This window comes from Pseudonaja textilis, chromosome 16, assembly GCF_049901715.1.
Source record: "Pseudonaja textilis isolate UNSWEBS1 chromosome 16, rPseTex1.2, whole genome shotgun sequence".
NCBI classification, from domain to species: Eukaryota; Metazoa; Chordata; class Lepidosauria; order Squamata; family Elapidae; genus Pseudonaja; species Pseudonaja textilis.
In genome coordinates this window covers 7,653,891-7,666,155 of record NC_142005.1, presented here as the reverse complement: position 1 = coordinate 7,666,155, position 12,265 = coordinate 7,653,891, and the positions used below count along the sequence as shown (strand labels likewise).

Genomic DNA, 12,265 nt, shown 5'->3' with positions numbered 1-12,265 from the left:
TTGCTCCCGCCTGAGCCCAACCCTCCCGAAATAAAAGAAGGAAAAAAAGAGAAATATTCCGATTTTTATTCCCAAACCAACTTCAATGATATATCTAAAACAGTGTTTCTCAGTCTGGGCAACTGTAAGACAGGAGGACCTCAACTCCCAGCATATTTCAAGATATCCTCTATTTTTAAAAAAAAAAAAGAGAGAGAGAAAGAAAATAGAATATATTCTGCTTTCCCACCCAAAAAAGGCCATACTAAATAATACCTCCAAAGCAATGTTTCTCAATCTTGGTTACTTTTAAATTGGGGGGACTACAATTCCCAGCATGCCCCAGCTGAAATCCTAGAATGGTCCAGTTAAACTCCCAGAATGCCCCAGCCAGCATGTTGAAATTGAGGTCTATAAACATTTTAAAATTCCCAAGTGTGAAAAAAAACATTGGTTCAATTCAATCTTTCTGTTGCTTGCTGGCCAGGGGAGTTCTAGGAGTTGAAATCCACCCAACTTAAAAGTAGCCAAGATTGGGGGAAAAAAAAAACTCATTTAAACCATTTTCTGCTTTAAAATTTGTCGTTTCCCACCTCCAAACGCAACAAGACTTCGAGAAAAGCAGCCTGCAACACCGGGCCTCGATTTTCAGTATTTTGTTCTTCTTTGAAGAGGTAAGAAATAAAAATTAAACTCTGCTATAATAGCAGGAAAAGTCAATCTAATCTCAATATTCTTTCTGCTCTTCCTGTTTTGTTTTGTTTTGTTTTTTTAAAAACAAAATGTGGAGAATGTGGAGAGGCAGATAAAGTCACCCAAACCCAGTTGTAGAAAAACACTTATATGAATTTCCTTTCAAAAGTACCAAAAGCCAGAGAATATTTAGATAGATGATAGATAGATAGATAGATAGATAGATAGATGATAGATAGATAGATGATAGATAGATAGATAGATAGATAGATAGATAGATAGATAGATAGATAGATAGATGATAGATAGATAGATATTTGAGAATGATAAAGAAAAGAAAGAGAAAATAGATGATAAATAGATATTTGAGAACAATAGAGAAGAGAAGATAGATAAATGATAGGTAGGTAGATAGACAGACAGATAGACAGATAGATGCAAGAGAGAGAGGGAGAAATAAAGAGATCTGCCTTTATTCTTTTTGCAAATAACTCAGGGTGAAAAAATCCCTGAATTTCATGCCCAAATCCACTATCCTTGTTTGGACTTTAATGAGAGTTTTGGGCAAGGCCAAAAATCTAACGGGTTGTGGACTTGGGTGAAGCATAGAATAGAATGGAATAGAATAGAAATGAATAGAATAGAACTGGAAGAGACCTTGGAGGTCTTCTAGTCCAGCCCTCTGCTCAAGCAGGAGAACCTACACTCTTTCAGGTAAGTGGCTGTCTATTCTCTTCGTATAAAACCTCCAGTGATGGAGCCCCCACAATTTCTGAAGGCAACTCCCGTTCCGCTGGTTCAAGACATAAAGGAAAATAAATGGGATAAAAACAGCAGAATATCGGCTAGAAAACTGTGACGTCTCCTTGCCTTTCAAATTTGGTTGATCCTGGGACTAACCCGGCTGGTTTAATTTGGGCTGAAAAATTCTTGGAGCACGCCTATTTAATCGATCTGGCTCAAGGGCTAAATTTGTCATTCTGAACAGTCCTCGCCAATGTCAAGGGCTAAATTTGCCATTCTGAACAGTCCTCGCCAACGAGAGCCACAAATATTTCCTGAATCACCACTCTGAATCCTTAGCTGTGGCTGCTTAAGTTGATGAAGACAAAGTTGACATCCAGATTTGGTGAGTTGTTCATTAAGGCAATTTATTTATAGCTGGCAGGGACTGTGTTAAAACTGACAAAGGGTTTATTTATTTATTATGTATGTATGTATGTATTAAACCAATATATCACAGTCCAGGCAATTTACAAGATCAAAAATCACAATCAGAAATCAAAAAGAAAAACATAAACTCCACCGTGCCTCTAACTCAGAAAGATAAATTCCCCGTTTTCAATTGGCAGAAGAAAGCTGTGTTAATGTACAGGTAGTCCTCAGCTTACGTCCATTTGTTTAGTGACGGTTTGAAGTTACTGGGAAAAGTGACTTGGAACCGGTGCTCCCACTTATAACCCTTGCAGCGTCTCTGGTCCCATGAACTAAATTAGGATGTTGGGCAACTGGCATGTATTTATGACGGTTGCAACATCTCTCCTTGGCTTAACAAATGTCTCAACAACAGGAAGGGAAGGAGAGGAAGGAAGGAAGGAAGGAAGGAGAGGAAGAAAGAAAGAAAAGAAGGAAGGGAGGAGAGAAAAGAAGGAGGGAAGGAAAAGAGGGTCAAAAGGAAGGAGAGGAAGGAAGGAAGGGAAGGGAAAGAGGGTCAGAAGGAAGGAGAGGAAAGAAGGAAGGAAGGACAGGAAGGAAGGAGAGGAAAGAAGGAAGGAGAGGAAAGAAGAAAGGAAGGAGAGGAAAGAAGGAAGGAAGGGAAGGGAAAGAAGGAAGGGAAGGAGGAGAGGAAAGAAGGAAGGAGAGGAAAGAAGGAAGGAAGGGAAGGGAAAGAAGGAAGGAAGGGAGGAGAGGAAAGGAAGGAAAGAAATGATAGAGAAGATACAGAAAGAAGATAAAGATAGGAAGATATATAGATAAATGAGAATGAGAAGATAGCTAGATAAATAGATCATAGGTAGGTAGGTAGGTAGATATTTGCTTAATGACTACCAGATTCATTTATTTGCAGTGATTCACTTAACCACCGGGGCCCAAAGGTCAAATTCCTTGCTTGGAATTTGGAACAGAAGCCATGGAAGTTCTGGCCTCCATTGAGGTCGTAAGTCGAGGACCAGCAAAAATAGCCCCAAAACATTAAAAAAAAAAAAAAATCAGGGGGATTTGGGTAGCTCCAGTAGAATTCCCAGGCAGCCCCTATTGTGAGCCACCCTTTTGCGTTGCCCAGAATTAATATTCTGGAAGAGGATTGATGAGCCAGAAAAGAATGCCACCCAAAAAGTCCTTCGGATCTTCTGGGTTTCTCTCCCGGACACGAAATTTGGGGAAGAGGACAGGCCCGGAAAGCGCATCCAGAAGTCGTAGGAAGACAAGGTGTTTATTCTTCGGAGGGGGTCTTCCTTGGAGGAAGCCCTTCCGGGGCCTTTTCCGAAGCTTGCAACGTGCTGTAGGGTTGCATTTCCTGAGCATCCAGACCCTGGAAAGAGGAAAAGACATGAAGACTTAAGAACTTCTTAGATTAATTATTGTCACTTTGAAGGTGACAATATCTGTCCATCCATCCATCCATCCATCCATCTATCATAACTGTCTCTCTCATATCTGTCCATCCATCCATCTATTGTATCTGTCTGTCTATCCATCCATCCATCTACCGTATCTGTCTCTCTATCCATCCATCCATCTATAGTATCTGTCTGTCCATTCATCCATCCATCCATCCATCCATCCATCCATCCATCCATCCATCTATCATAACTGTCTGTCTATCCATCCATCCATCTATCGTATCTGTCTGTCCATTCATCCATCCATCCATCCATCCATCCAACCATCCATCCATCTATTGTAGCTGTCTGTCTATCCATCCATCCATCGTATCTGTCTGTCCATCCATCCATCCATCATAGCTGTCTGTCTGTCCATCCATCCATCCATCGTTGCTGTCTGTGTCCATCCATCCATTGTAGCTGTCTGTCTGTCCATCCATCCATCCATCCATCCATCATTGCTGTCTGTCTGTCCATCCATCCATCCATCCATCGTAGCTGTCTGTCTGTCCATCCACCCATCCATCCATCCATCCATCCATCCATCCATCTATCGTGGCTGTCTGTCTATCCATCCATCCATCCATCGTGGCTGCCTGTCCATCCATTGTATGTCTCTCTATCCATCCATCCATCCATCCATCCATCCATTGTGTCTGTCTGTCTGTCTTATCTATCTATCTTAGTTACTAACTAAGAGTCTTAAGTTGGATGGATTCCTGCCCTGAGGCAAGATTTATAGGAACATAGAATAATAGGGTTGGAAGGAACCTTGGAGGTCATCTAGTCCAACCCGCTCATCCCCCCCCAGCACACACACAAGAAGGGGACCCTACACCATTCCAGATAAATAGCTGTCCAGTCTGCTTTTAAAAACCTCCAGCGATGCAGCACCTACAACTTCTGGGGGCGAGCTGCTCCCCTGATTACCTGTTCTAATTATCAAGAAATTTCTCCGTCATTCCAGGTGGCTTCTCATCTTTTTGTGACTTTTTTTTTAAAAATTTATTGATCAAACGTATTGGCTGCCCATCTCCCTGGAGGGAAAGACTTTTCATGATTTTTAATAATCTCTTTAGGGTGGAAAGGATGGAAAAAAGGAAGAGCCCCCCTTTTCTAGGGTGAAACGAGCAGAGAGCGAAACTTACCGTATAGATGCCTTCCACTTTCTAGAAAACGGAGGAGGAAAAGGATTAGAATTCAGAGCCACAAGACGGAAATCTCAACCCCACCCCATTTCCCCCAAAACCCTCCCTTGTGAAGGGAAGGGTTTGATGCAAATAGGTAGAGCTCGACTTAAAAACGGTTCATTTAGTGACCAAAATTACAATGGCACTGGGGAAAAAAAAGGACTTACAGCCGCCTTTCACCCTTACAACCATTGGTCATTTGGGAGTTGCCAACAGAAAGGGAGCGGGGGGGGGGGGAAAGAGGTTTGAAAGAGCAGTGCGGCAGCTTGCAAACTGAAAGCGCATTCCGTAAATGTTTTCAAAGATGGTAACTAGGTGACTGAAGTTTCTGCCATGCTAAATTCTAACTGGAGAGCATGATGGGTGACTCTGGGCTATGGAGGTGTCCCATTGGAGAATAGGAATTACGATACATCCAGGGGATGGGGGAAAACCAGGGTCAAGGGTGACAATGAATGATGTGCCTCAGAGTTAGCTACACCCAGGCAGTGCCGGACATGTTAAGTGTCGTGCCCCTGTGGGAGTGTGGCTCCAGTGGTTGTGGAGGAAACTGGGGAAGGGCACAGGCCGGCTGGGCATTCAGAGGAAGACCCAGGCCCATCCCCTCTTCATCCTAGGGCACGCAGGGAGGAGCGGATAAGGGAGAAACGTGAGTGGTGTGGTCTGTGGGGGAGGAAGGGGCCCTGATCCCCTTCATGGGCTGCAGCTGGGAGGACTGGTTAAAAGGACAAACTGCGCCTGGCAAAGTTGCTGGAAGCAAAGTGTACATTCTTCTTGTGGGAAATTATCTGTGTTTTGGCTTCCGCCCAACCGTAGTTGCTGCGTTATCTGATAGAAGTCTGCAATTAATCATCCTTGCCTGCCGTAGTAATTCCGCCATAGTGGTTTGTGTTGGTTTTTTTATTTCAAATTAATTTTACTTTGGGTGCGGACTGCCTTTACTCCCTTCGTATACTGTTTTCTTGAAGTGTTTGATATCCAGCCGAGGATAATTGGGACATTGGGGCCAAGTTGGAGGCATGAAAGGGACTTTCGTCTATTTTTTGTGACTCGGTTATTTTTGTGCCACGCCCCAGGTCATCACCGGTAACTCCCAATAAATCCTTTGGAAGTTTGGCTCGAGATTCATGATTAAATTGGGGGCAACTGCCGGAATCCTGACACCCCCGTGATCAAAATGCAGACACTCAGCAACCAGTTCATAGTTACAACAGTCTCAGTACCCCAAGGGTCAGCCAATCCCGTTTTGCGACCTTCTGGCAAGCAGTGTCAACAAGGAAGCCAGCTTGACTTAAACCCCGGGATTTGCTTAACAGCCGTCATAAAACAAGGCAAAATTCACTTAATGATGGTCTCACTTAGCAACATAAATTTTGGGCTCAATTAGGATCATAAGCCGAGGACAACCTGTAAAATAATTGATGGATGTACCTCATAGATGGCAGAAGGGTCTGCAGTCTTGTTTTTCTTCCGATCCTGGAACTGATTAAAAAGGAGGAATAAAGAGATTGATGAATCTTGCGATCGATTGCTTTGCGAACAAAACTCCGCACTGGGGACGGGAAGGGCATCCGGCCCATAAAACACTCTAGCTAGCTCCGTTCAGTTGCCCAGACTCCACCCCAATGCAAGGGATTATGGGGGTTGTTAAATGAAGAGGAATAAAGGGATTGATAAATCTTGCAATCGATTGATTTGCGAACAAAACTCCGCACTGGGGACGGGAAGGGCATCCGGCCCGTAAAACACTCTAGCTTGATAAATTACTTGATAAGCAATTACCAAATTCCATTGTCACGCCTGGATTTCAGGATTGAGGCGTCTAATTTTAGGGGTTCCCCAGATACTCACCTTAAGCCGGCAGTAGAGAATAGTCAGGATGATCCCGTACAGGAACAAAATCCCATCCAAAATGTAGCATACTTCCGAGTCTTTCAAAGCTTCTGCAAACGGAAGAGGCCAGAGGAAGGTTTTTGGAATTTGGAATAGAAGCCATGGAAGTTCTGGCCTCCATTAAAACACTTCCTAAATCGTGGGATCGAGCTTTTCCCTCTAAAATCATTCCAAGCGCTAACAAAAATATGTCATTTCATTGGATTGCTGATGACTCTGTTTTGCTTATATGAAATCTGGATTTAATTTTTTTATTTTTTCTTAAAGATAGTTTCTTTTTTCCATCACACCTCCCTGACTCACAGGAAGAGATTGTTAGACAGGCTAAGTTTTGGGGGGCAAATTTTCGGATTTGTTTTGCAAAACCCTTAAAACTGTTGAAAGGTGTCAAAATGCCTTTCTTTTGAGGATTCGATTTTCCCTCTGGGAGAGCTCCGGCGCAAGGATACGGACAACCGCTTGAAAGCTGGATCTTTTTATTTTTCAGGAAGGCGGAGAACAGCGAGAAGTCTGCGTTCCTGGGCTAGCTAGCTTCTTATGGTAAGTCCCTGGTTTTTTTTTATACTCTTTTCTCCCTTTGTAAGTTGATTTTGTGTGAGTGTTTGTATTTGTGCCTAATGTTTCAAATCCTGTTTGAGTTTGTCTTTATTTCCGCCGGAGGGCAAACTCCGCAGGGTGGCCAGATTGTATTATTGGTTTCCTCCACAGCCAACACGCTCCCACTCCCTGTCGACTCGACAGGGGCATGACAATGGGGGAAATTTCACTTAGCAAATGTCTTGTTTAACAATAGAAATTTTGGGCTCCAATGGTGGTCATAATTCGAGGATGGCTGTATAAAGAAAACGAGATGGAGACGCTGTCTTAGGAGTGCTATTTAAGAATGTCGACCTCAATAAAATATAATATTTTTGACTTCTGTTGATCGCCTGGGTTGTATTCTTGCAATTCCCAGCTTGGAAACGATTTCGGGGGAAGAAGGGATTTGATCTTTCTGGCAACCCCAGAGAATAAATCACAAGTAGCCCTCGTCTTACAAACAATCATTTAACCACCATTCAGGCACTGAAAACAGGGACTTATGACCAGCGCTCACTCTTATGCCTGTCACAGATCCCTGTTTCCAGAAGTCGAAAGTAATACAATAAAGCAGAATTAATAACTTCAGAGCAAATTGTTGGTCTAGACTCCAGATGATTCACTGGAATTGAATCTCCTCCCCAGTGCCTCTGAGGAAAATTATATTTCCGCTTTAATATACGGTTCTCGTTTCTTCTTTTGTGGAACCCGCTTATGGCGCAATTCAATTTTGGGGAAAACATTTGCTTGCAGCTTAAAAATGAGATGAGGAGCGGATTGCTCACTGTTTGGCCTCTGTCCACCATCAGCCAAAATCGCACTATGAAACCACAAAGCTTGGGTTGATTTCTGATGCTGCAAAATGTAAAAAAAAATAGGGTGGGTTGGGTTTTGTTTTTTTGAGCAAAGAAAATCAGGCCGAATGAGAACAGCTTGTAAAACCTTGTATTTCTCCATTGCAGAAATACAAATTGACAAGATCTGTAAATATCAAGATTCAGCCAGCTCACCAGGCTGCGTGCCTTCATTATTCCACTTAAATGATGTTTTGGGGTTCACCCCCAAAAACTCTGGCAAAGTTGTGATTATAAGATATATAACAAATACATTCCCCCCTGCCCAAAAGCTCCCGAGGAGAACCAGCGCGCAAAAGTTTGAAGCTTCTAATTAAAAAATAAACAACGAACCACATCCAACTCAATTATTAGTTCATAATATTCAGTTAAACTATTCATCATCCATCAATAAAGTTATCAACCAATATTCAATGTGAAATTATAATAACAATGAAAGTATCCACCAATAAATCAATTCATAATCACTTAACTTACCAATGAGGATTAATTAATAATGAGTAAAAAAGCTGTTAATAATAAACTGTTACCTAATAATTAACTAAACTGCTACTTAATCATAAGTAAAGTATTCTTAACTAAATCATTACTAATTAATGAATTACTGATTATTATTGATTGTGAATTACTTGAATTATCGCTTCATTTTATCCAAGTGTATTTGTTTTATACAAAATAGATCGCATTCCTTTTTTGTTTCCTTTCTCTTTGCGTAAGATATATATTTTTGTTTTGGGAATTAGTCCCTTTGTATCTTTGATTAATCGTGATTTATAGGACGGTCGACCTTTTGATTAATTACAGGATGCATTTTGTAGCTCAGTTTTCAAACAACTGGGAGTAACCGTGAACACTGCAGACTTTTCCTTTCAACTTCCTTTTTAAAAAGCCCACTTCTTTTTCCTTTATAACCCATTTCCCCTTTAAAAAGTGAGATGGTGGCAGATGTTTTCCCCACAAATCTGCATTAGTGAAGCCCAGCTGAATTTTTAACTCAGGCTTTTTCGCTACCAGAAACTCCATTTTCCAGTCCTTCGTTTGTTTTTAAATGGTTACTTATTCATATCCTGCCTTTATCAATTTTGCAAAGAAGTCAAGGCAGTCTGCAGCAAATAATATCCAACACACTTTCCTCTTCCTATTTTCCCTACCACAATAACCCTGTGAGGTGAGTTGGGCTGAGAGAGGGACTTGTTTCACGCTGGCTTTCATGCCTAAGGCAGGACTAGAACTCACCATCTCCTGGTGGTTGGCTCAAAATCACTCTTTTATGGCTAAATTAGGACTTGAACTCAGGGTCTTCTGCTTCTTAGCCCGCTGTCTTAATCACAAGACCAAACGCTCTCTTTTCATTTACATTTTCACGGTTTGGCAGTAGATTCCCAAGCCCCGATGCCTTGATAAGAAAGGACTACGTGACAGACAAGAAGCATTCTTTACATGTTCAGAAAACCTACGTGGTCTAGAATGCAAAAATCGAACTGTGTCCAACGCTTGGCTTTTTCAGATCAACAGGACTTTAGCTGCTGAAATTGGAGAATTAAGTTTGGATTACCTGTACAATTCATTGTGGGTGTGGGGTTTGGGTAAATTTAATTACCCAATTATTATATTTTGTTCCTGGTGAGAATCTCTCTTTCAGAGTTTCTTTCTTTCCCGCGGTGCACCGTCTGAAGTTGCCCCTTGTGAAAATCTTAAGGATCAGCCACAGAAATGCAAAAGCACATCTTGAGGTTTTGCAAGCTTGGATTCACTAGCCTCGATCAAGCCAGCATGCAGCCTGGTTAGAACTCAGGATGTGGGCAGGACATGAGCAGGTAGTTTTGCAAAGCGTCACATGTGGCTTGGCACGTTGAGTTCAATGTTGGCCACTCCACTTGCAAAGGATTGGCGTGACCCAATCAAACCAAGGTATGCCAGGTCAACAAACCGACATCGGTGGGATTCTAGATTAACCAAATCTCGAAAGCATCTCCAAATCCTTCTGAAGGACCACAAGATCAGGGAAAGAGATGGTTTGAGTTGCTTTCTGATCCTTTTCACTTTCCCCGAGCTAAACAATTTTTTGGGGTCCTCTCCCATAGATAAATTTATCTCCCATCACTGAAGCACAAACCATGGTTAGGCTCGGCGTAGTATATCAACACACTGTTTGATTCAACGCTTAAAGGTTTCAAAAATGCCAACGAAAGGATTCTGCAAAGCTACAGAAGAATGAAAAGTGAAACCTAAAGCCATCAGGGGAAAATAGAAAGGATTGCAAAAATTGGGGATTTTGTGATTTTGAAATGGATGAGCACTGGAAGACATGTGCGAACTCATCAACATTTTAAAAATAAAACATCTTTTTTTTTTTTTACCAAGGTTTCAATTCCTTGCCCACAAGCAGTCACATCCATCTGGCTGATCAAGCTGCAAAGTATTGTAGTATATATTTGGATTATTCTATATTTAACCTTAGGGAAACAAATAATTTTATTTTCACTCACCTCTCTTTAAAAGTGAGCGTCGTGTTCAATAAAAGGGAAGAGAAAAAAAAAAACAACTTACTGTCTCTCGACTCCAAAAAAAAAAGTTGCTCGCATTGAGAGCCAAACGATGATTTTTGCTTATTTATTATTATTTTTAAATTTTAAATTAAATTATGAAATCTCTCTAGCAAACGACCCTATGCAGCTTGAAATTCCTTAAGCAACAGAATGACAGCAATTTACAGGATGAAAACACTAAGGCATCGGACATGAAAACGTTAATATTGCTTTAATACCCTTAAAAAGTTAGACTTTTTAAAAAATCTTTGCTCCTTTGGGGAAAACACCTCCTTCAAAATAAAAAATGAATACAGTTTTAAGTTCAACTCGTCAGCTAGAATTCCCATCTCTTTGTTTCTAGCCTAGCAGTTTAATCACAATGTCAAATGGGATTTTTGCGTATTATTCGAATGTCCCTCTGGGTCATCGTTTTAAGAATCTAAGAGTGGTTTCTGGTCTTGAAAAAAACAAAACAAAACAGCTTTTCATCTTTGCTATCCTAAATCAACTCCTCCGTTGCTGGAAGAATCACTCGCCAATGAATCATGATTTAAAAAGAGACTGCCACGGCATGTTCCACCATAATTGTTTGAATAAATGCCATTTTTGGACTGACTTGTGTTGCCTTCATTAAAAGCACAGATGGACACACACGATGCCCCAAAGTTAACAACCTTTGGATTCAAGAAGCTTTGATTATTATTATTATTATTTTAAAAAAGGGCTGGTTTAAAACTTGGGGGGAGCCTCCCTCGCCGGGTTGTTGAGAAGAAGGGTCCCTCCCAAGACCTAAGAAGCGAAGAAGGAATATTTATATATTTAAAGCAAAAAACCCCACCTCTCTCCTCATCCTTTTTAATTGCAAAAGGATCGCTATTACTCGGAGTATCGATGGTTCCAATGGCTTATGACTTCTCCTTTTAGCAAGAAACCGACCGCGGGCCATGGAGTTTCTGGATTGTGATTTTAGTGTAGTTAGACTATACACAATGGACAGGCTGGATTGCATCCTAGATTTTATCCGTTATTATTTTATTCTAGAGTTTTGGAATTGCATTGTTTATCGACTGTTTGTTCTGGTCTCTGGTCTACGACTAATAAAAATTCTGACGGTTCCAATGTGGTTTTATTGGGAAGCTTTTTGCGTTTGTAAGCAAAATAAAATAAAAATAAAAGCAAAAGATAAAGAAATAAGCAAATGAATAAATGAATAAAAACTGGGACTGAATCTCCAGCTAACCTCCAACTTAAATCATGTTTTAGCTCTGGTTTACCGCTTTAATGGAATAGGAGTGTTGGAAGGGACCTTGGAGGTCTTCTAGTCCAACCCCCTGCATAGGTAGGAAACCCTACACCAGACAAATGGTTATCCAACATCTTTTTAAAAACTCCCAGTGTTGGAGCAATCGCAACACTCGAGACAAGTTGTTCCACTGATGAATTGTTGTCACTCTCAGGAAATTTCTCCTGAATTCCACGTTGCTGCTCTCCTTGGAGATGAAGGGGTTGCGTTGTTCTGACACACACCCACACCCACACACCCACACATACCCCAAACCCTTTCCTTTCAATTCTTTTTCTCCCTGACCCCCCCAGATACAAGATACACAGATCCGAGTGGCTGGACTTTACCTGCTCCGTCGACCAAGAGGAAAACCAGAATGGCCACGACACGAACGTTCATTTTGGGGGGAGACCCGTGTCCAGAAAAAGACAGAAGGCGCAACTTGCGGTGAGTCAAAATCCAGTTGTGTCCCTTCGGTCACCGTCCGGGGGCCGAGCTGGAGCCTTCAACGCCACCACCCTGAGCTCAGCAGGATGGACGCAACCACAACAGCCACAAGCCTTCCTGCAGTGAGTTGTACACACACACACACTCGCTCTCTAGCTCTCTCGGTTCTTTTAAGTTGACGGGCAGCCAGTCAGCTGAAATAATTCAC

General features: G+C 41.6%; 1 protein-coding gene across 1 annotated transcript; it reads right to left on the bottom strand.

The window, feature by feature from the left end:
- Window positions 1–1,797: 1,797 nt before the first annotated feature.
- Window positions 1,798–12,211, bottom strand: FCER1G (Fc epsilon receptor Ig). The gene is made up of 5 exons (XM_026724401.2): window positions 11,958–12,211; window positions 6,320–6,411; window positions 5,900–5,950; window positions 4,427–4,447; window positions 1,798–3,205 (listed from the first exon to the last, which is right to left on the bottom strand). Exons 1-5 carry the CDS (start codon window positions 12,007–12,009, stop codon window positions 3,107–3,109), a joined length of 315 nt encoding a protein of 104 aa, XP_026580186.1. The 5' UTR covers window positions 12,010–12,211; the 3' UTR covers window positions 1,798–3,106.
- Window positions 12,212–12,265: the final 54 nt, after the last annotated feature.